The sequence below is a fragment of the Oncorhynchus kisutch genome, linkage group LG12 (genome assembly GCF_002021735.2).
Source record: "Oncorhynchus kisutch isolate 150728-3 linkage group LG12, Okis_V2, whole genome shotgun sequence".
Lineage (NCBI taxonomy): Eukaryota > Metazoa > Chordata > Actinopteri > Salmoniformes > Salmonidae > Oncorhynchus > Oncorhynchus kisutch.
Window position 1 is genome coordinate 33,653,460 of NC_034185.2, and position 24,402 is coordinate 33,677,861.

The 24,402-nt window shown below is 40.4% G+C and overlaps 1 protein-coding gene across 1 annotated transcript; it reads right to left on the reverse strand.

The window, feature by feature from the left end:
* Nucleotides 1-1,682: 1,682 nt before the first annotated feature.
* LOC109900297 (uncharacterized protein C14orf132-like) lies at nucleotides 1,683-22,164 on the reverse strand. Its single transcript, XM_020495990.2, has 2 exons — nucleotides 21,906-22,164; nucleotides 1,683-2,451 (listed from the first exon to the last, which is right to left on the reverse strand). The coding sequence occupies exons 1-2, from the start codon at nucleotides 21,930-21,932 to the stop codon at nucleotides 2,227-2,229; spliced, it is 252 nt and encodes an 83-aa protein (XP_020351579.1). The 5' UTR covers nucleotides 21,933-22,164; the 3' UTR covers nucleotides 1,683-2,226.
* Between the last annotated feature and the right edge of the window lie 2,238 nt (nucleotides 22,165-24,402).

Genomic DNA, 24,402 nt, shown 5'->3' on the forward strand with positions numbered 1-24,402 from the left:
TGCTTGCTCTCTGGAGTAAAGCAGGCTAATGCTAATAGATGAAGAGTATCATTCAACTTATAAAATCTCTTAATTATTTATGTAAGAGTATCGGCTAATGTGTGATGTCCACATGTAAAGAGGCTACATAAAGGGCATAATCCATTTGGACATTGTGGATGCCTGTGCATGGAAATGTACCCAGCGTTTTGTGAGAAGGCTGTGTGTGTGTGTTAGCCAGTTTTGCTGGGGAGTTTAGGGAGAGATAAAAAGGTGTGCTGCACTGGGAACGAGAAACACTGCATCCTTGAGAGGGAAGTAGAGATTCATCGCTATGGCAACTGTCTCTTGTCTCATCCGGGGCTCATTAAAACGATACTGCACAAAAACATAAATGCAACATGCAACAATTTAAAAGATTTTACTGAGTTACAATTCATATAAGGAAATCAGTCAATTAAAATCAATTCATTAGGCCCTAATCTATGGATTTCACATGGATGGGCACAGCTGGGGAGCCAGGCTAAGCCAATCAGAATTAGTTTCCCCCCACAAAAGGGCTTTATTACAGACAGAAATACTCCTCATTTTCATCAGCTGTCCGGGTGGCTGGTGTCAGATGATCCAACAAGTGAAGAAGCCAGATGTGGAGGTCCTGAGCTGGTGTGGTTACACGCGGTCTGTTGTTGTGCGGCTGGTTGGACGTACTACCGAATTTTCTAAAACGATGTTGGAGGTGGCTTATGGTAGAGAAAGGAACATTCAATTATTTGGCAACAGCTCTGGTGGACATTCCTGCAGTCAGCATGCCAATTGCACACTCCTTCAAAACTTGAGGCATTTGTTGCATTATGTTGTGTGACAAAACTGCACATTTTAGAGTGGCCTTTTATTGTCCCCAGCACAAGGTGCACATGTGTAATTATCATGCTGTTGAATTAGCTTCTTGATATGCAACACCTGTCAGGTGGATGGATTATCTTGGCAAAGGAGAAATGCTTACTAGCAGGGATGTAAGGAAAAATGTGCACAAAATTGGAGAGGAAGAAGCTTTTTGTGTATATGGAACATTTCTGGAATCTTTTATTTCAACAAATGAAACATGGGACCAACACTTTACATGTTGCGTTTATACTTTTGTTGAGTATTTGGCTTGGAATGCAGTTTGGGTTACAATGTGTTGAGCAACTGTAAAGAGGAAGAAAGATAATCTTATATCCAAATATACATTCAGACCGACATAAAAATGGTTATGGTTACAGCAGTCACATCAAGAGGCTTGGATCCAAGTGAGTTCTAAGCGTGATAAATCTGGTTTCCACATGTAAATATCTGTGAAAAGTGGATTGCTATACAGAATGGAAACAAAAATAACAAGCGGTCACAGTGAACATCAAGTTCTGTAAATCGTACATCCCGTTCATGTGGATTTGAGGTCTGATAGGGGTGTTTAAGGGAAATAGTTTTAGTGTACTCATACTTTATTTGTTTTGAATTTGCTCGGAAAGGATTGTCTATTCAGCACTCAAGGCTCACTTAGAAAGAAAAGGGGAGAACCAGATTTACTTGATCCAAAACCGACAGTGTCAGGTGAACTACATTTTCATGGGGTAAGTAAATAAATCTAAGATCATTAGGCATTCTGTTTCTAGAATGTTTGTCATGAACTCCTAACTTTGGGCAGATGTCTTTAGAATACAGTGACCTCTGTGGAGTAATGCTTTGAAGATAAAAACATATCAGTGTTACTTTCCATACAATGATCTCCAAACTCTTCGATTGGCACGTTACAAAGGTTCTGTAGGAATATTGTACGTCCTTTAGGTGATTTCAGAATTGACCAATTAGCTCAGAGGTTATTCAGAGTTGACTATACAACACTGTATACTATTTTCTAGAATCCGTTCAATATTTAAAGCTTCATCAGAAATGTTAACATTTTTACGTAAAATCAACAGAACTTATGTACAAAATATTTCATATTTTTACCTTTGGCTGCAGTAAAATTACCAACATATTACACATACTCAATTCTGTATTTGTATTTGTCCCTTGTCTTTCAAAAGCATGGACAAGATGTCAATGCAATAATCATTCACTCCTCTGTATCAGTGTAGCCTTTCAGAGTGGTTATTGGCTGCTGTGGAGTTCTGAGATTATGTCGCTCTCAAGTTTCTGAGCTTATGTTCAAATATCTTGTGCAGCAACTTCCTCCTGCTGGCAACACTTTATCATGGATCCCACCACTCAGAAAGTGAAGGCGTACACCACTCCCACAACCACAATGTTCCCAATGGTGGCAGTGATGGCAATCCAAAGCCAGATGGCGTCGCGGGACATGGGCTCCCTCTCCGGCTGGTCATGGGCTGCCATGGAGGCCGCGTGGACGCTGGCTGAGGAGTTGAAGAGGGAGTGGTCCGTGCTGTAGTCATCGTTGGGTGACGAGTCCATGAAGGCCCCCGCCATGACAGACTGGAAGAGAAATGGAAGTCCATTAAACTCAAAGTGGGCAAAATATCTGAACTTTGCACAGCGTCATTTTATGTATAACCCGAAACACTCCTTCCCTATCAATATAGTCCATTGGCTTAATCTTCTTCTCTCTTTGAATATTAATTGAATATTCAGTTCACTTGTCTCCTTTCCAATATTAAGTAAATAGTCTGAAAACATTTCTGCAATGGCTCTGATTCATTGTGATTGAGGAACCCTTATCTGGAAGGTGAAGCTCGTCCAATAGGCCATTGGAGCACATATTTAGATTATAGCAATCATTTAAAACTCTTTCACTGAAATGTATCTACAGTAAAGCTATTGGATTGCCAATGGAATGCTTTCCAGCGATGGTATGGAACCTACATATTCCTACACTTACGCATACACATTCAGAACATACACGCAGTATCGCAATACCTATCTACAGCAGGGAAGAGGATGGCAACTATGCTCAGAAAATAACACACAGAATATATGAGCTGCGTTTAGGTAGCCAAACCCCACAAATATGACAGTGGGACAAGAAAGGTGTTCTCCTTCACACAGTTGTATCCTATACAACACAGTCCGTAGTAGAGCGTCACCAATTGCAGCAAATGACCAATTTGTCACAAGGTCCGTTCTCATTAGAGTACAATGGTGAAAGACGTGTTCTAATGTGATGAGGCTGCTACCGGTATCTTTGAAACCCTTCTGTGGAGATTAGTCTGTCACATATAAAGTAAATAGTCAATGGAGGTTAAGAGATACAGTATACAAAAAAAGATTTTGTGAACATTGTCTCAAAGAGGGGATGGAGTCTGAGATCCTGTATGAGTACGCCAGGGCAGGGTAACCTAGTGGTTAGAGCGTTGGACTATTAACCGAAAGGTTGCAAAATCGAATCCCCAAGGTAAAAATCTGTCGTCGGTCCCTGAACAAGGCAGTTAACCCACTGTACCTAGGCCGTCATTGAAAATAAGAATTTGTTCTTACCTGACTTGCCTAGTTAAATAAAGGTATAAAGTCCTTTATGAGTACCTTATTTCCTTTGATTCCTATAGAGATGTGTTTTGTTCATAGCAAACTAATGAAAAAGAGAGGGTATTGTCTAGTAGGGGTACAATAAAGGGACAGACAATGTCATATAGAGAACTGATCAAGGAAAGGGCTGTGATGAGTGTCCCGTAGATGTGTCTGTTTTTCAGGTTTCCACCTGACCATCTATTCACACTTCACAGATAACGTAAGGAGAGGAATTAAGAGACAATTCACTTGCATGTCAAACGTATAGACTTGTAGGGTAAACAATTCCTTCTACACATTGAAATGTACAAAAGCTTCTCAAAGACACTTTCCCTCAAACAAAGGAGAACTCATCTCATTGAAGAAACTATGCCTTCAAGAAGCTTACCTTTTATCTTTCACTTGTATATACTGTAGAATCAGCCCAGCACATTATGTGGTTCAGAGAAGATTTTAACCATTTAGAAACAGGAGTTGGGAATGTGAACAAATTTATACAATTGTTCCTCAAACATGTTCTTTTTTTCATTCAAAGCTGTTTACCAATGCAAAGCTGACTGTTGCTGATAATGGAGTACACACTGTCCATTTGTGGACTGGACATCAATTCCAATGTGTCACTCAGAGGTGAACTGCTTGATTGCTATTCAATGCTGTCAATACTTTCCATTTAATAAATACCTTACAAGATAACTAAGACATAAGAGTGTTGTTTTTAATCACTGTTCCTTATTGCCTCTGCTAAACATCACTGTCATACACGTGCACACATGCACGCTGACAAAACACTTAGGCGCACAACAATTCAGACGGCCCCAAACACCTTTCCTCAAAGGGACAAGTCAGTGTACCTATGAAAACAAACCGCTCTGTCCAAATGAGCGATGACACTCCCACATTGCTCATTTGTTCATGCATCGGATTACACAAGTTTTTTTTCTCCAACTAGCCATTAAAGTGCTATGTTCAGGGTAATAGAGGTGCCTGTCACCGCCATAACGGCTTTTTGAAATCGCTTTCTAGCTAGAACAAATGGATCTTGCATATTGGTTTCCCAGTGTAGACTGTGCTAAATCACAGCTGAGACAATAATTAAGAGATCAACAAGATAGGAAGGTTTGGAGCCTCGGTACTGCCCTGGCTAGATTACCTGGATTTATTAACTAAATTCAGTTGATTTCTGCACTCATTTGCTCTTTGTCACTGTCACAATCCCTTTCTATGTAAATCTCCAAGAGTACAGTTGGCTTTTTTAGTCAATATACCACGGATAAGGGTTGTTATTAATCACGACGCAAAGTGGAGTGCCTGGATACAGCCCTTACCCGTGGTATTTTGGTCATATACCAAACACCCCTGAGGTGTCTTATTGCTATTATAAACTGGTTACCAATGTAATTAGAACAGTAAAAATGTATTTTTGTCATACCCGTGGTAAAGGTTCTGATATACCACGGCTGTCAGCCAATCAGCATTCAGGGCAAAGCATTTCAAAAGAGCTTCCATAGGAGTGAACATCAACCGAGTACAAACCATATCCTCATATGAGTCTCAGGATAGTCCCTGTATATAGGTTGCTGTCTCCCACCCTACAGCCTGAACAGGAGCATATGTGTTAGTGAGCACTTTAGGATTCCCCTTTACAACGCAACTGTCAGAAGCAGTCAACGTCTTTATGTTTCTACAGTCAGTTCCTCAAATAAGCCTCCAGTCGGTTGTCAGTCATGGCACTCTCTGTTTACCAAATGATCTTCGGTCCTATAGCCAGAGGTTTCAGCATGATGAAAAAGGATGTAACATTTTGTATTCTATTGCAAGTACAGACTAAATATCTCAAAGCTTGCTTAGCAGAACCACTGAATGAGCACTCACATGCCCACTTTGGACATAGAGCATAGTAATGACACTGAGCACTTCCATCAACTGTAAATTATTCACCTGTGAAGTGCACTTTCTCTTATTTCCCCTGGTATCCCAAAATAATCCATCTCTCGTACAAATGGACTACTGAGACAATGGGTAGCAACAGTGACATTCTCCTCTCTTCTTCTAAACACACAGCAAATATCATCCATTAACTACAGGCTACTGTGCACTCCTATGGTAATGTTCCAGGCCAATATCATGCTTTTATTCATACAAGGGAAAGGGGAAGCATGTGTTTTACTGTCACGTTCTGACCTTAGTTCCTTTGTTTTGTCTTTTGTTTTAGTATGGTCAGGGCGTGAGTTGGGTGGGTTGTCTATGTTAGTTTGTCTATGATTTTCTATTTCTGTGTTTGGCAGCTGTCAATCGTTGTCCCTGATTGAGAACCATATTTAGGTAGCCTGTTTTCCATTGTGTTTTGTGGGTGGTTATTTTCAGTCTTTGTGTGTCTGCACCAGACAGAACTGTTTCGGAAGTTTCTTTGTTGTTTGTTATTCAGTGTTCAGTTTTTTCATTAAATAAGATGAACACTTACCACGCTGCCCTTTGGTCCTCACTTTCTTCCCAAGACAGCCGTTACATTTACAGAAAATGCCCCATGTGTTTACAGAAAAAAAAATGTAAAATACTGTAAAATAATGCTATTTGAAACGTCCACACAGCATCAGTCACAACTACCTCTCTCATAGCTGCCTCTTATTCTCTCACAAAACAAAAGGACCCATCAATCAAAAGGTATACAAATGTCTAAAACTTGAGAAACCAATATGATATCCTCTCTAACAAAGCATAAAGTGAAACACTTCAATCAAGTAAAAAAAGAGGGTCATTGGATGGTTCATGGATGCACACGTATAGCAAGTTTGGCCCACGTATACGCATTGACTTTTTTACAGACTGGAATATGGAGTCCAATACCTATAAACCCCTGCTTCACATCACAATAGAACTCTGAGCTTTACCACTATTTTCCCATGTAGACTTTGATATCCTGTATGCTATTACAGACTAGACATTTAAACCTGCCATATCCTGACCTATGTACATTTATGGCTACAAACTCATTCCATGCCTCTCAGTGAACTCTGTTACTACGGTAACATATTATATGCAAATCAAGCAAAGGACACTTTGTCATCTTCAGGTAACAAGGACTACACTATTTCGCATAGTTCACGACCTACCCTTTCATTTGGAATATGTGTTGCAATTATTGGATTTCTGCCTCCACAATCCATAGACAAGGTATTTTCCTCAGGTCATATCCAGCCTACCTCAACATAATGAGTGTGGCATGTCATTTATACCATGGAAAGTAATGCTGGAACATGCAACCAATTTGACATCACAAAGTAATATCTGGCGAGTTACCATTTCTCAAGCCTGTCTGGTTGAGTGCCATCACGGTGGAGAATCTTTGGCAAAACAGAATCAGCCAGCTATTTCAGCTTTTTTTCTCTCGTTCCAAATCACTCATATCTGTAACAGTACTATGTGCCTGCCTGGGCCCAGCTCAGATCTGTAACAGTACTATGTGCCTGCCTGGGCCCAGCTCAGATCTGTAACAGTACTATGTGCCTGCCTGGGCCCAGCTCAGATCTGTAACAGTACTATGTGCCTGCCTGGGCCTAGCTCAGATCTGTAACAGTACTATGTGCCTGCCTGGGCCCAGCTCAGATCTGTAACAGTACTATGTGCCTGCCTGGGCCTAGCTCAGATCTGTAACAGTACTATGTGCCTGCCTGGGCCCAGCTCAGATCTGTAACAGTACTATGTGCCTGCCTGGGCTTAGCTCAGATCTGTAACAGTACTATGTGCCTGCCTGGGCCCAGCTCAGATCTGTAACAGTACTATGTGCCTGCCTGGGCCTAGCTCAGATCTGTAACAGTACTATGTGCCTGCCTGGGCTTAGCTCAGATCTGTAACAGTACTATGTGCCTGCCTGGGCCTAGCTCAGATCTGTAACAGTACTATGTGCCTGCCTGGGCTTAGCTCAGATCTGTAACAGTACTATGTGCCTGCCTGGGCTTAGCTCAGATCTGTAACAGTACTATGTGCCTGCCTGGGCTTAGCTCAGATCTGTAACAGTACTATGTGCCTGCCTGGGCTTAGCTCAGATCTGTAACAGTACTATGTGCCTGCCTGGGCTTAGCTCTTCTTTTATTATATCTTGGCTCTGTAAGAATTACACAAGGCTGTACTAATCACTGGCCTATCATTGCTGCATGCCCCTTTTAATAGATATATTTTTTACCATAATTCCCTCTGGTCTCTCTTTAGACGTCCTCGACCTCTTTCTATCTGTCCCTGGATGAGAATGTCTTATGGGCATGAAGGAAAATAGAAAACGTGAACAGTTTTTTTGAAAAGTGTAGACAAGTAGGAAGAATAAAAACATTATATACAAAAACATTATATATGCCACAATATTATCACTATATGACATGCTATCACGATATATCAAGATACATCGCCCAGTAAAGGTTAAATAAAATGTAAAAAATGCCCGGTACCATTTTCATATTGAATTATCAATATTATTTTGGTGCCCACCACTACTAATTTCGCCTAAAAGTGTGTGTCTGGGCTCAGAGTGGGGCTAACCACATCCCTGTAACAGCGGTGGCCAACCAGCAAACTGAACAAGACGCCCATCATTCAACCACGACAAGAAGGACATGGGACTTTCCGCATGCTGTGATTAGTCCACTCCTGCTGGCTCACTGCCTGGGTGAGTCTTCACTGTAGTGTGTAGCCAGGTGACGCGTTAATCATATAGAGGGGCATGGGATCTCAGAGATAGCGTTAGCGCCACTCTGGGGGCTGGGCTTCATGTGATGTAAAAGCTATCCACTGGGCTACATTACAGGAAACAGGCTGCTTAGTGTGAGGACATTCACAGGTCATTAATCCATTTCTCCACAGGCCACACAATGTCAGGAGGGAATAACAGAATGCCCTTACACACACCCACATGCATACACGCACACACGCAAACAGACACACACACAAACAGGTCATTTATCCATTTTTCCCTAGGTCACACAATCAAACAAGGGAGCAACAAAACCCCAACACACAACGGCACCTGTTTTTCTATGAATAATAATCACATAAAGACTGTACATCGACAGTCTCGACAAGCTAATGAAAATGTGTTTGCTTCATTATGTACCTTACTGAGAAAATGTCTTCCAAAGAAATCTCTTGCTAGAACCTACAACATATGAGTTGTGTTTGGGAAGAAATAAACAATGTCATACCGGCGGCTTTGGCGATCGTGACGTTTAGTCAGCCGGTGATTGTCAAGCAAATAACTGCTGGTTTCACAGTAATTGACCGTTAATTAACAGAAACACAATTAGCATTTTCTGGCTTCCGTCCACAAGACACTGATGCAGACCTTTGGAACGTCTACTTTTAAAAGTGTAATGAATCCATGTCATAAAGCGAACACCATCAAAAGATATCCATTATTTATATTAGACAGGTCTAAAGAAACATGAAGAAGAATACAATTGAACATAGTTGAATAAAATAGAAAGGATATTTTCTCCAAAAGGTTTGAGGGATTGCGCACATGCTTCTATTCTGTGTTGAGAGGTTAACAAAGAAACAGGTCCTCCTACATGCTTCATTTAAACGTATTTATGTAACTTTAGTTGTGATACAAATGTTGGGCTATGTGTTTTAATGTTCAATACATCCTAAGGCTGCATGATGTGACTCTAATGCTATGATATGTATTGGTTCAGTCTCTCATTCACAACTGGACAAGCACTTGATAATGACTCAAATTTCCCGGCGGCATTCCCTTTTGTATGGCCGTAATGCCCCCTAAAAAAATCTATGACTTTTGCGGCCAGTAGCTGTTGTGCACTTGGGCTGAATATAATAATTATATTTCCCTTCTCCCGGCTGCATGCTCCAAAGCACCTCTCACTCTCAAGGCTCTCTCGGAGGTTCTCAATTCTTATTAGACAATGCCTGTAAAGTGATCTGGTCCTTCTCACAGCATCTCGGGATTTACATTTTTATTTATTTTATTTCACCTTTATTTAACCAGGTAGGCAAGTTGAGAACAAGTTCTCATTTACAATTGTGACCTGGCAAAGATGAAGCAAAGCAGTTCGACACATACAACCACACAGAGTTACACATGGAGTAAAACAAACATACAGTCAATAATACAGTAGAAAAATAAGTCTATATACAATGTGAGCAAATGAGGCGAGATAAGGGAGGTAAAGGCAACAAAAAAATAAAGGCCATGGTGACGAAGTAAATACAATATAGCAAGTAAAACACTGGAATGGTAGATTTGCAGTGGAAGAATGTGCAATGTAGAGATAGAAATAATGGGGTGCAAAGGAGCAAAATAAATAAATAAATAAATACAGTAGGGGGAGAGGTAGTTGTTTGGGCTAAATTATAGATGGGTTATGTACAGGTGCAGTAATCTGTGAGATACTCTGACAGCTGGTGCTTAAAGCTAGTGAGCGAGATAAGTGTTTCCAGTTTCAGAGATTTTTGTAGTTCGTTCCAGTCACTGGCAGCAGAGAACAGGAAGGAGAGGCGGCCAAAGGAAGAATTGGTTTTGGGGGTGACCAGAGAGATATACCTGCTGGAGCGCGTGCTACAGGTGGGTGCTGCTATGCTTTCTCAGAGGCTACAAGTGAAGACAGACACAACAGGGACGCATTTTACTGGTCAAATTGTCCTTCTGCCTGAAAAAAATATATTCCAAACATAGTCTGGAATAGTTGATGTTCAAAAATGCAATCAATTAGCGGAGAAAACACAATTCTCAAAAGTGACCGCAAATGCGATTATGCATGTAAAGGTATGTAATGGTCATTATAAAGGTGCATTTTTATGGTGAAATTTTTCTTCCCCAAACAAATAGGCTCAACACTGGTTGTAAAGTGGATTAATACGCTTCATTTTAAGAAGTTATTTGGCCACTGTAGTTGTGATACAAACCTTATCAAAACATATAGGCCTATGGGCTAGGCTACAGGAGGTGTGCGACTATGATTTGAAAAAGTCACACACAAAAAATGCTCTGTTTCTTGCCTTACTGCACAAGCTGGGCATCATTCACAAGTGATAGGCTAATATTGTCACCCATCAGGCTATTCTTGATTTAATCTTATCTTTACAAATACTAAATAATATATGTGTGAAATTTGAAACACGAAACAGGGGTAGGGGGAAAAATACATCATCTACACACTTAAAAAACAAATGGAGGACACTTTTCCCATGGTTAATTGCCAGCCAGGCAGGCTATACTCCTCTTGCAAAAAGAAGCAATGTGCTTAATATTAGGAAAGATGAGAAATAAATATAGTAGGCTTAGCCTATAGAAAGCTGATGGGAACCTCCTCTATTCAATAGAGGCCATCAAAACGGTTTTCTCACTCAATTGCACAGCCTATAGAAATGCTGCATAACATGAGCTTGTGGGCTCTCATGATGTGTTTGATTAGATTTTCGATCACATTTGCATTCATGTGGGACAATAGAGTGCTGAGTACCAGTCAGTTAGCAAGTTTGGTAGGCCACTAATGACCATCAGCAGCATCAGAGCTTGGAGAAGCCTAGTTACTGTGATTAAACGGTCACTGGAATTTGACTGCAGTCATGACTTGTGAACGCCGGTGTGGCGGTAATATGGTCACCGTAACAGCCCTACGGAGTAGTCATGGAGTGTAGACAGCCTCTAGACAACAAAAGTCACAATAAGTTACCTATTCACTAGTCCCAATAGCAAAACTAATTGGGTTCTGAGGGGAGCAACACCTAAAATAGTTTGGTACCTCCAATTCCACAAAACATTTTAGCATACACATGTTGACACATTAACCCTTCAAATGTAATTTCTTGAAATAGACATTGACATATCACACCTTATCACTACCACATGTTGAATAATAATTTCTGATTTGGTAGAAGGGCATTCTAGAATGGGCATTAACACCTCTCTGACTTTGAATCACAAAAAGACTTGGGAAAAAACAGTCAGAGGAATGGGGAGAGAGAGAGAGAGAGAGAGAGAGAGAAAACCCATACTTTTGGACTAACATTAGATAACACATTTTTCCAACAAGCGATAGCTTCCAATTTCCCTGAGAAGGGAGTGTTTTCAGTAAAGTGGCACTGAAGGAATTTGATAGCAACCATAGCCCCTGTGGAAATAAGCATGTTTGCCAGGACTTTCTGTAACAAACTGTTTATGTATTAATAGAGAGATACGTAGGGAGAAAATATTTAACTGATTGTTATTCCTCAGATGTGGCGCATACCCAACACAGTTCACGTTTGAGTAGTTTTCTGCTTTGCATTTGAAAAGTCATTGAATCATGACACCACAGACCTCAAGTTCAACTAGAACAACTATAGTCAACACATTACACACAGGAGTGAACTGGTACTGCTGCTACAATGGCAATTCCCAGCATTCCACAGTGCAGAGGGCTATAGGGGTGATCCAGAGGACGCTCCTTACTGTACTACTTGGCCCCCTTTTATCATACTGTTCATGATGAGATAGTAAGTCTGAGTTGAACTCTATGGCTAGTGTATAGACCAGGAGCAGGACTACTGTATGGGGCAATGGGTTTGTTCTCTACACCCTGAACTATGTTTGTTTGAGGCACTGGAAGTAACCCCTGCTGTGGTGATGATGAGTTACACAGGATGTGGAAGCACTGTCCCCAGACCAGTTGCGTCACTGCATGGATTCTACTGTAGTATACCAGGGTAGAATGGGGACCTCTGACTCCGGCAAGACACCAGGTCAGACACAGCCTTTACAATGCAATATATAACCTTAGAAGGGCCTCATTTAAAGGTTCACTAGTTACAACACAATTTAAAAAATGAAGAATATCGTCTTTAAACAAAGATGAACTTTTCTTCCACTTCATTGGGCCCGAATGTAAAAAATGCGATGTCTCAGTATCTGTGAATACATTAAATGTGCTAAATTATGATGTGAAACAGTTTAGTCAATCAATAAGGATGTTTCCCATTCAATAATAACTACAGACTACAAAAAATCACGTTGACAAATTGTCACCTCTGGGGAACATTGGACTGGCAACATTTCATTTAGATTTACATACTAACTCATCAGGTCGAAAAAGATAACACAATACTGTATATGGATTATAAACACAGTAAATCACTGCACTCATCAGATATCGCAGATCCTTTGAAGAAAATGTACATCCCCGACCCAACATCCATATCATTATGTTCCCTTTGTGCGGTCCCTGGAGAATTCTTCATTTTACAAACAAGTCGCGACTCGTGAAAATTTATCAGTGCCCATTAATAACTCAAAATATGGTTGTTAGGATGGTTTTGCAATGGTTGCTGAATTTTTTGTATTATCAGTTATTTTACTTTATGTACATCTGGTAATGTTAATGGGGCGTAAAATAGAACTACTGCCTGATGCACTTCTGTGCAAGTAAGGTAGACGGGCATTTCCTTCTGCTTTGTAAGGCTAAATATTGTAAGTCATGGACATGCTTGTTCATTCCCAGCGCATTGCTATTAACAGTGAGTAGAAGAATGATGGATGACTAAACAAGATTATCTAATGTATGACCACAGTCCTATTGATTAACTTGACCATGCCTGGAATAGGGGCCAAAATATATTTAAAGAAATGTTTAAGTCGATTACGTTTGGAAATAGGGAACCCTGCTTTGGATGCTTCCTTGAGAAGGCAGCTTGGAGAGAAAGGCCCCCTCTGGTTACAGGTAATGGCTCACTAACTCTATGGCATCCCACACTGCCATTTTCATTAGCACTCCAATTTCCTTTCTCTACAGGGTAAACAACCTACGAGCGTTATGGGTGTACATCCTCATGTATTTACACACGGAGGCATCGTGATACCTGGATATCATCATAATCACCTTCTCTACAGAACACACCGTAAAACCATGAAACATGTGACACGTTTATAACATACACATCAGTGTTAAAAACTTAAACTTCAGGCATTTAGGTTTGCCAATAGACGGGTTAGCTAACAACGTCAAGAAAATGATGTGCACGCTTCCATGGGGCAAAACCTATTTTCGACACAATTGGCTGGAAAGAGTTCAATGCTTTAGGAAGCTTCATTTCCCCATCACTACTAACAAACACAGTAATGGGTGGGTATCTCTTACATTCACTCAAAAGGCATTTATGGAAATATGAAAATATGGCTTTACATCCTACAGTGTTGAAATAACACCCCCAGTGTTTATTGTTTAAAACCTAAATGCCTTATCCTGAATAAACATGTTCATATGTTTAAAAAGTATAATAGCAAATAAGCATGTTCTTGTGTTTACAATCAAAACACTGTGACGAGTTTTCATTGATATTCTAAATGCCTTGACGCATTTAAAAAGTGTTACAGAATTTATTTGAGTTATGTGTCTTAAACACTTGGTTTAACCGTGTATGCTGATCTCTTTTTGCCATAGCTCCAGTCACTCTGATTCAGATCATTATGTCTTGATCAGATATCCTTTCATGCACTGTCAGCAGTCTACTGAGAAGAAACAGTCATAATCCAAGAAAGATCTCACAACTGCTTAATCTTTTCTGTGCTTCCTGTCCACACACAGGGAGCTTGTGCCCCAACCTGGGAGCTGTTGCCATCCCGGATTATTTCACCCCTTGTCTGTAAATTCACCCATTCAGAGAGAGCCAGCTAGCTCGAGCATGGCACATTACTACTGGAGAGCTGGGAGCCAGAAGCCATCATTCTCGCCCCGCTAATTACAGTACATGCACTCTGACACACCCCTGGGCTAAGCTGAAGAAAATTGTATTGCCGCCTGTAGCTTAGACCCAAAGACAAGCTCTTGGTTGGTGTGATAAGGAGGATGGTATCAAGGTCTGAAAGCAATTTTATCTGGTGACCAGTCGAGTGGGCCAAGAAGTGACAAACCACTCTCTGATCCTACTGTACACACACCCATATAGCTAGTGGTGTAAAGTAGTTTTTGGGAGAATCTGTACATTACTTTACTATATATGTTTTCGACAACTTTTACCTTTACTTTACTACATTCCTACATAAAAAAAAAAACGTTTTACTCCATACATTTTCCCTGACAACCAAAAGTACTTGTGTCAAATTTAGCCTCTGGCCTGACGGACTCACTAAACACAAGAGTGTGCCCCTGGCAATACATTCTTTTCAAAAACAAGAAAATGGTGCCTTCTGCTTTGCTTAATATAAGGAATTTTGAATGATTTATACTTTTACTTTTCATACTTTAAGTATATTTTTGCAATTACATTTACTTGTTAAACTTAAGTATATTTAAAACCAAATACTTTTAGACTTTTACTCAAGTAGTATTTTACTGGGTGACTTTCACTTTTACTTGTGGAACTTTCTGTTAAGGTATCTTTACTTTTACTCTAGTATGAAAATTGGGCACCTTTCCCACCACTGCATATAGCATGTGTAGCTCCAGCAGACGCAGCACGTACAGTATGTCTACTATAACCGTCACTAGCTGGTTGTCTGGCTGACTGGCTGGCTGATCAGCTATGTATCCATGGGATCTGCAGCCACAGCCATCCTCACTATCAGTTCCTTTCAGATAGGGTTTTGTTTCAGTACCAGTTGTAGCCTACCCACACTCTACAAATCTATGGAAGCCACTAACAAGCATCCCACTTACTGACAGCTGATGTGTGCTGTAAATTAATTTAGTAGCAGACAACATTAATGATCAAAACCAAGGATGTATAGAATAGTATGAGAGCATGAAATAGAAAAAAGGAATGTAGTAGATTGATGCTAAAATCAGTGTATGTGACACATAACAGACACAGCATGAGTCTTGCACAAGCAGGAATATAACTATTCCTTTGTAGTTGAGGGTATAAAAATGAAATTGTCATAAGCAGTGGTCAAACAGAAAGGAGAAATTCAATAAGAGTTGAAAGAAGCATCGGTATCATTGGCAAGAGATAAACGGAATGGCTTAATTAGGAATAATGGGAAATCTTGATTGCGATCATGGACATTGTATGAAAAAAAAATTGCAAACTTCAAGCATCCTTCATCATCTGTCAAAACTTAAAAGGAATATAGCCCACGGTTAATTTGCATCAAGGGCACAAAATGAAGGATATGATTAAGAGTAAAGTCACTTGGTAAAACATTAGGACTCATTACATGGTGGCTCCTATTTCAGATTAAGGCTAGCAGAGAGAGAGAGAAAAATGTGTAAAGAAAGCACAGTAAATGTTAGGCTGGGTTTCTGTACAGCACTTTGAGATATCAGCTGATGTACGAAGGGGTATATAAATACATTTGATTTGATTTGATATCCCAATGTTGGTATAGTTACCACTTTGTTATAATATTTAAATCTGTTTTTTTTATTTTTATAAATGTCACATTAAAATGTGTAATGTAATAAAATATTGAAGGAAAATAAACATTTGCAGTGTACAAACTTGATGAACATGAATTACATTTATTCTCACAGGGGGCCAAAAATAACTATCTGAAAGCCATGCCCAGAATAGGCCACGCCTTTGGATTACCGAAACATGGGTTAATTTAACCGTAAATTGGGTTATTATTCACTTTCATGTTGGGTTGACCCAGCAGATGGGTATTTTTTAACCCTCTTTAGTCAATTACAGCAGCCCCATGAAAATCGAACTAGCATAATATAAACATCCCCATAAAAATCTGTCTGTTTAAGCTAAAGATATCCTCTATATATATATATATATATATATATATATACTGTATATACACTGCTCAAAAAAATAATGGGAACACTTAAACAACACAATGTAACTCCAAGTCAATCACACTTCTGTGAAATCAAACTGTCCACTTAGGAAGCAATACTGATTGACAATAAATTGCACATGCTGTTGTGCAAATGGAATAGACAACAGGTGGAAATTATAGGCATTTAGCAAGACACCCCCAATAAAGTAGTGGTTCTGCAGGTGGGGACCACAGACCACTTCTCTGTTCCTATGCTTCCTGGCTGATGTTTTGGTCACTTTTGAATGCTGGCGGTGCTTTCACTCTAGTGGTAGCATGAGACGGAGTCTACAATCCACACAAGTGGCTCAGGTAGTGCAGCTCATCCAGGATGGCACATCAATGCGAGATGTGGCAAGAAGGTTTGCTGTGTCTGTCAGCGTGTCCAGAGCATGGAGGCGCTACCAGGAGACAGGCCAGTACATCAGGAGACGTGGAGGAGGCAGTAGGAGGGCAACAACCCAGCAGCAGGACCACTACCTCCGCCTTTGTGCAAGGAGGAGCAGGAGGAGCACTGCCAGAGCCCTGCAAAATGACCTCCAGCAGGCCACAAATGTGCATGTGTCTGCTCAAACGGTCAGAAACGGTCAGGTCTGACCGTTTGAGCAGACACATGCACATTTGTGGCCTGCTGGAGGTCATGCTTACAGCCCAACACCGCGCAGTACGTTTGGCATTTGCCAGAGAACACCAAGATTGGCAAATTCGCCACTGGCGCCCTGTGCTCTTCACAGATGAAAGCAGGTTCACACTGAGCACATGTGACAGACGTGACAGTCTGGAGACGCCGTGGAGAACGTTCTGCTGCCTGCAACATCCTCCAGCATGACCGGTTTGGCGGTGTGTCAGTCGTGGGGTGGGGTTTCTTTGGGGGGTCGCACAGCCCTCCATTTGCTCGCCAGAGGTAGCCTGACTGCCATTAGGTACCGAGATGAGATCCTCAGACCTCTTGTGAGACCATATGCTGGTGGTCTGCCCCACAGACCTCATGTGGCTGGAGTGTGTCAGCAGTTCCTGCAAGAGGAAGGCATTGATGCTATGGACTGGCCCGCCCGTTCCCCAGACCTGAATCCAATTGAGCACATCTGGGACATCATGTCTCGCTCCACCCACCAATGCCACCTTGCACAACAGACTGTCCAGGAGTTGGCGGATGCTTTAGTCCAGGTCTGGGAGGAGATCCCTCAGGAGACCATCCGCCGCCTCATCAGGAGCATGCCCAGCCATTGTAGGGAGGTCATACAGGCACGTGGAGGCCACACACTACTGAGCCTAATTTTGACTTGTTTTAAGGACATTACATCAAAGTTGGATCAGCCTGTAGTGTGGTTTTCCACTTTAATTTTGAATGTGACTCCAAATCCAGACCTCCATGGGTTGATACATTTGATTTCCATTGATAGTTTTTGTGTGATTTGGTTGTCAGCACATTCAACTATGTAAAGAAAAAAGTTTTTAATAAGAATATTTCATTCATTCAGATCTAGGAAGTGTTATTTTAGTGTTCCCTTTATTTTTTTGAGCAGTGTATTAAGATATGTATTTTTTGCATTGGCTGCATCTGAATCCACTGCATCCTTTCATACCGTCCCTAGGAGGGGTGCGTCACTTGAGTGGGTTGAGTCACTGACGTGATCTTCCTGTCCGGGTTTCCAAACTATTATGACTCCTCTATTGTGATTACTGTTTTGTTCTAGGATGTCCCTAAGCCTCACAAGACTCGCCTGAAGGTAGCCCGGTACCAGTAAAATGAATGAATGGCAGTATATATGGAAGTTTCCTGATCTTTCTTATATCCCTCAGATATAGGACAGACACTTCAAAAACAAAATTCCTTTAGTTTTGTTTTTCCATGTATGATGCTGTTATTCAATGTGTTTATGGGCTAATAGCTAATAGCAGTAAGGCCAAATTCAATGTTTCATCAAATATTTGTTTTTATACCTAAAGGGATCCTAAAATTCCAAATCAAATATCTAAATTATCCTTCATATGACCATCTTAAAACAATTCCACATGTTAACTTAGTAGAACCCCCCCCACAGGCTTAAACTATAGAGGTTATTTGCAGGAAGAATGGCCTATTGGCGACGATAAGTCTTTTTGGCAACATGTGGGAGTAAATGTCATTCCTGTTCATCAAGTTATTTTTGTACAATTTTGTACACATTTAAATTTCCCTTCAATATTTTTGCACATTACATAGTTTAAATATACAATTAATAACATTATTTAAATATCATAACAAATTGGTAACTATCCCAACACTGGGATATGCATAGGCACTTGAGGAACTCAACTTGTGTAAGCTTCAATAAACTACAAAAGTGTCGGTGCTCACCCTTAATGCGTTTGACAATACTACAAAACAGTTCAACCGTAATGACATTTACTCTCACCGGGAACCAAAAATAACGACCCGAATGCCATGCGACTACTAAGCCACGTGCTTCCAGTGTTCTGATCTGACACGGTGGATCATAGCTCAATAACCCAACTAAATGACACAACTGGCTGGGTCAAAAATAACCCAACGTGTGTTCTGTCCACTATTTACCCAGCGATGGGTTGTTTTTAACCCAGCATTTTTTTTGTGTACGAAGGCATAATGAGACAGAAGAGAGAAATGTAATAATAAGAATGTAATCAGAATGTGATTAATGTAATACGAATGGGAGTAACGTAATAAGAGTGGGAAGTGAGAAACTGAGGCAGTTAGTGCTTATGCTTAAGCCTGCATAGTTACCAAGTTCTGTCATAGCAGACCCATGTTGGAACAATATGGCAATGGAGCATCTCAGAGGGCTCTCCAGCATTAATGTGAAAGTGACTAGCTCCTGCCTGTCAGCCAGGGCAACGAAGGCGAGATGACACGCGTCATGGAGAAGTCAGGCAGAGAAACCTGGCGCCCAGCTCAGAGACTAATGGAGAGCTCTCTCAACGTGGCAGGCAGAGCTGTGTCACCATCTCTATCTTACCGATGCCGTCCTCCCAACAGCCATCGCTTCCTCGCACCGTCGCACAGCTGTCTAGAGCCGTGGAGGAAAACCACCTAAATATTTCCCGACACATGACCTCCCAGACCTAGACGCTGAACATCCACAGCAACAGAGAAAGCCTTGATTGATACTGTTTTGTAGTTGACAGATGATTGAGGATGTGTCCTTGATGAGTACTGTATGGATGGATGTTGAGGGGAATGAGTGGTGACATGAAGATATATGATATATGATGGCGTCCTAGCTCATGGTTATACTCGTATGATTCAGTAATCTCAGTCTTTATTTATTTATTATTTATTTATTTGTATTTGCCTACAGTAACCTGAAAGTTCTGCATGTTGATTGCATAATGTGTTGACCAACACATTCAATCTGGGCTTTGTGAGATACTATAGTCAGCTTTATTGAGGATTTAAAAACGTTCACCCCTGTCAGAAAGTCTCTAAATACAAGAGAATTCAGCTGATACCGCTCTACATTCTAAGTTATCAGGCGCCTGGCTAACACCACACAAGTGTTACCTGAACTAAAAAACAAACAGTTGGCGCAAAATTAGCTCCAACTTTTAAAAAACATAGGCAGAAATTCAGTCAACTTAAAATGATGTGTTTGTTAAAGTTTGTTAAAATTGACTGAAAAATATGACTTGGGGGGAACTATTGTTTTAACATACAATGTTTTCATATTTGACATGTAGACAGTAATTAATACTCCACGTCCTCACCTGGGATTTGAACTCACAACCTCTTCCAATCTTCTTGCTACCACAACCATGTTCATGTCAATGACTTATTTCACCTGCATTGCTACACTTTGCTCTTCAAAGTAAATCTCAGCTCTGGTACACTCAAGCAAAACTATTGTATTTATCATAGTGATTACGGAGTAACATTAAAACAGATTAATATGCCCCACCAAGAGCAGACAACTACACAGAAAAACCTACAATTGCTGAAATAAGTCAATAATATCAATGGTGAGAGAATAGTTAGATAAATTGACACTTGACTCAGATATGGTGCCAAAGCCGGAAGATTGGAATGCCAAGAACCAAGAGGCTGAGAGTTCAAATCCCAGGTGAGGACTTGTTGAATAATATCTACTGTATAAATGAACATGCACAATGTAAACATGTATGTCTAATATACATTACCAGTCAAGTATTTCAACACACCTACTCATTCAAGGATTTTTCATTATTTTCTACATTGTAGAATAATAGTGAAGACCTCAAAACTATGAAATAACACATATAGAATCATGTAGTAGGCAAAAAAAGTGTTAAACAAATCAAAATATATATTTATATTTGAGATTCTTCGAAGTAGCCGCCCTTTGCCTTGATGACAGCTTTGCACACTCTTGGCAAAAATATATTTTGATTTGTTTAACACTTTTTTGGTTACTACATGATTCCATATGTGCTATTTCATTGTGTTTATGTCTTCACTATCAGTAAACATATAGAAAAAGCCTTGAATGAGTAGGTGTGTCCAACGTTTTCACTGGTACTGTATGTAAGTTAAAAATAGTGTATGTTAAAAGCACTCTGTGTGTCTTAACCAGTTGCACAGCCTTTTTTAGTTAAGATGCCCAAATAATAATTTATAGTTGAATGATCATATGAGACATCTTGAGCAAGCACATCATTTTGAATTGACAAAATGTTTGCCTACGTTTTCTTAAATTTAAGCTAAGTTTGAGACCTATTTTTTTTGGGGGGGGGGGTTCCCCTTGCCCACCCTTGACCACCCTAATGACGCTCATGTTTTCTAAATATAAATGTGCATGCATGTGCAGCCCTGAGGGCATGACACTCATAATCAGAGAAATGTAAATAGGCTAGCAATGAAAATCATGGTGAATCGTAAACATTGTCCATGGTCCGGTGTGTTATTGTCATTTTTCATTTATTAGAGTCGTTATGCGGAGTTACAAGTTCAAGATAATTACATTTCGCATTGCAAATCACATATTTGCACTATGGCATGGTAGCCTGCCATATAATACCTAGAATAGCCTATCTTAATAGATATTGATCAACTCCAAGTCTATTATAATTGCATATATCTCATCTGGGCTGATTACATTTGATTACTTTAATTATCCTGTTGATTACAAAGTTGTCTGACATCTCAGTCAAATATAAGAACTGCATTGATGATCAGAGGAACATCAGCGTGGACAAAATAATAGAAAATGGATGAAAACATGTATGCATGTGTGTTAAGTTTTTTACATGATTACATGTACTGACTTTAGCCAAATCTAATTCGTGCTAAAATCGTATCATTTCCTGAAGCTTAGCGACCAAATGTTATATTTTGAAAAAAATCAACAAGTTGTATTACAGTCGGTTTAAAAAACGATATTGATCTCAAGATTTAGGGTGGGATGCGTGTTTACACCTGTTTATCCGCAAACGGTTATTTTAGCTTGTTGGTGACAAAATCAAGTTCATCGGGCGAGAGAGAAACTTCGTGCGTATGTCGGTAGGAAATAAATAACCCATACATACGCCATATAGAACTGGTTTACTCTTTACTGCCTTTTGCACATTAGCAAGCTTTTGACAACGCATTTCGCCTATTCGTTCTAATAATTATTAGCCGATAATTGCATGGAAACCACACATAACTTCTTGATTACCAATACCAATAATGTCACAGACTTACCTGCGCAGCCATAAATGAGAGATCCATTGTGTTACGCGTGTGAGAACAGTACACCGTTGACTATCTTGAAATAGTGTCGAGTCGCCCTAGTATTCTCCAAAATGTAATTAGAACGTTTTTCCCATCTACATTCTCAGATCCAGCCAACGTTAATAGCGTATGCAAGTGGCGTAGCCGAGTAGGCGACTATTGTATTGGAACATACGACAACCTTACAGAGAGGGAAAGAGCGCTTGTGTTTCTGTGTGAGTGTGTGAGAGGGGGAGATTTTTAATAGCCTACAGTGATATTAACACAAACGGCGAATCTAGCAGTGTTTTCGAGAGTAGTTATGACAGTCTAATTGAGTTGTCTCGCCTACTCTTGGCACATTTATCTGTTGCATTTTGAAATACAACAAGAGCTTGTGCTTCAGAAACCATGTCTGCTTGCAATATTTAAAGAGCACCGTATTTCATGAAGCAATTAATCATGCACTGTCTGAGTACCTATGTTAGATGCACAGGAGGTTGTATGATAAATTATTGTCTGATGGATTAGTAAATGTTTAATGTACTGTGTCTGTGGTCTATTTTCAGGATCCCCACTCTGGGTGACATCCTTCATCTTATTCTAAATGATACTTTGCCCCCTGACCTGGACTCAAACCCGGGTCCAGCGACTGTCAAGCCAACACCTTAACTGTTACGGCAACAGGTCTGAACCTCTTACTGAGGTTGCTAGGTGTTAGTTTAAGGCCACGACATTGTCTCCTTCCTCTGGGAGAGAGTGTCCTCACGCTTCTCTGTGAGACTCTCACGTGTACACGCCTCTTTTGATGGCCAAACAGGCGCCACCCCACTTTTGACACCAATGTAGTGAATTTGGGGGGGGGGGGGGGGTATCGCCGACTGGAACTCTGCGACTGTCAAGCCAACACCATAACCATTACGCCAAGAGGTCCGGACGTAGGTGATGGGTTAAAGTCGCTACCATACTTGCTCATATGAGAGCACGTGGCCTGTGAATAACTCAAAGCTCATTGTGAGTATAGAACAAGGAAATGCAATGTCTTAAAGGGAAAGAAGTTGATGATGGCAAAGCGATGAGAGGCGCCAATATCAAGTTCATAGAACGCTTTGCCTAAAACAGGTAATGAACTCCGTAGTGTAGTGTAATAGCCGACACTTTATGTGTCTGCCAAATAACTCTCAGTCAGGGAAATCACCCAGATGAGAGCTGTAACAGTGTGTTCACAGTTTTATGTCTAGCCATTTGAACAAAGTACTGTTCCTTCCATTTTGGCCATTACATCGTTAATGTCCACTTCTGAAAATGTTATGGAATATGAATAACAGTACAGATCTTCCAGCTGATTTTCTATTCCAAAGCAAACTATTAATATTGTGTAATGATATTCTACTGATAAATTATAACAATGCATCCACTCGCGGACCCATGGGATATTGGCCATGGGATTTGTTAATTCCGGTGCATTAACGTACCAGAACAATTGCACTGACACACAATCTTTTAAACTCATCAATATTTCATCAGAGTTCCAAAGCATCTGGCACACCTGAGGTCAAGGCGATTTACTCGAGGATAAAAACTTGCTACAGAACCTTTTAAAGCATTCCAACTATGTCGTGCAGTCAGACACCTAATGTATTGTGCAGTTTGATTCTGGACAGGAGGCTTTATAGATACAGTAGATAAATTGCTGCCTCCGTCGAGTGCCACTACCTTTAGCTATTGTACAACTTTATACACTAGATACTGCCAAGATTGCAAGTACCACTCACATGTGGTCTGATTTGTTATTACAGTATACTATTTTCACTTTTTTTGGGATATTTCTATCATACACTCATACAATTTGTTTTGCTATCTAGAGCCTAAAAGGGTTCTTCTGCTCTCCCCATAGCAGAACCCTTTGAAGAATCATTTTTGGTTCCAGGCAGAAAAACCTGTGTGTGTGTGTGTGTGTGTGTGTGTATGTGTGTGTGTGTGTGTGTGTGTGTGTGAGTGAGAGAGAAAGAAAGAGAGAGAGGAGTCAGACATGTGAGTTCCATGTAGAACTCTTCACACAGAGGGTTCTATGGAATCTGAAAGAGTTCTACCTGGAACCAATAAGGGTTCTACCTAGAACCAAAAAGAGTTATCCTATGGGGACAGCCGAAGAACCCATTTGAAACAGCAACTGTTCCCAGTAAACATAGTTAATCTTTGGTAGCATGAATTTGCTGGTCATTAGACTGTGGCAGCTGTGTGGGAGGGAGTCTATGAATACCATCATTAGCCAAGAGTAGAAGACGGGGCGCAATAGATTAGCATCTATTAGATTTTACATGTAGAATCCGGCTTGTCGTTGAAACTGGAACACGACAGAGGAATACAATATCTGATAGGGGGGAAATGTAAAGGAAGTGTTGCGATGTTAATGAATATATGCTTGCTGTAGTAAAGGTTTCTATTGGAATGGGTTGGTTGTTTTGGTTGATAGATTCTTAAAGTT

Bases quoted from the DNA above. Each gene is read 5' to 3' on its own strand.
- LOC109900297 (XM_020495990.2), bottom strand. From the start codon at position 21,932: ATGGATCTCTCATTTATGGCTGCGCAG. The intron at 2,452-21,905 runs GTAAGTCTGTGA...TTTCTCTTCCAG, and splicing joins TCTCATTTATGGCTGCGCAG to TCTGTCATGGCGGGGGCCTT.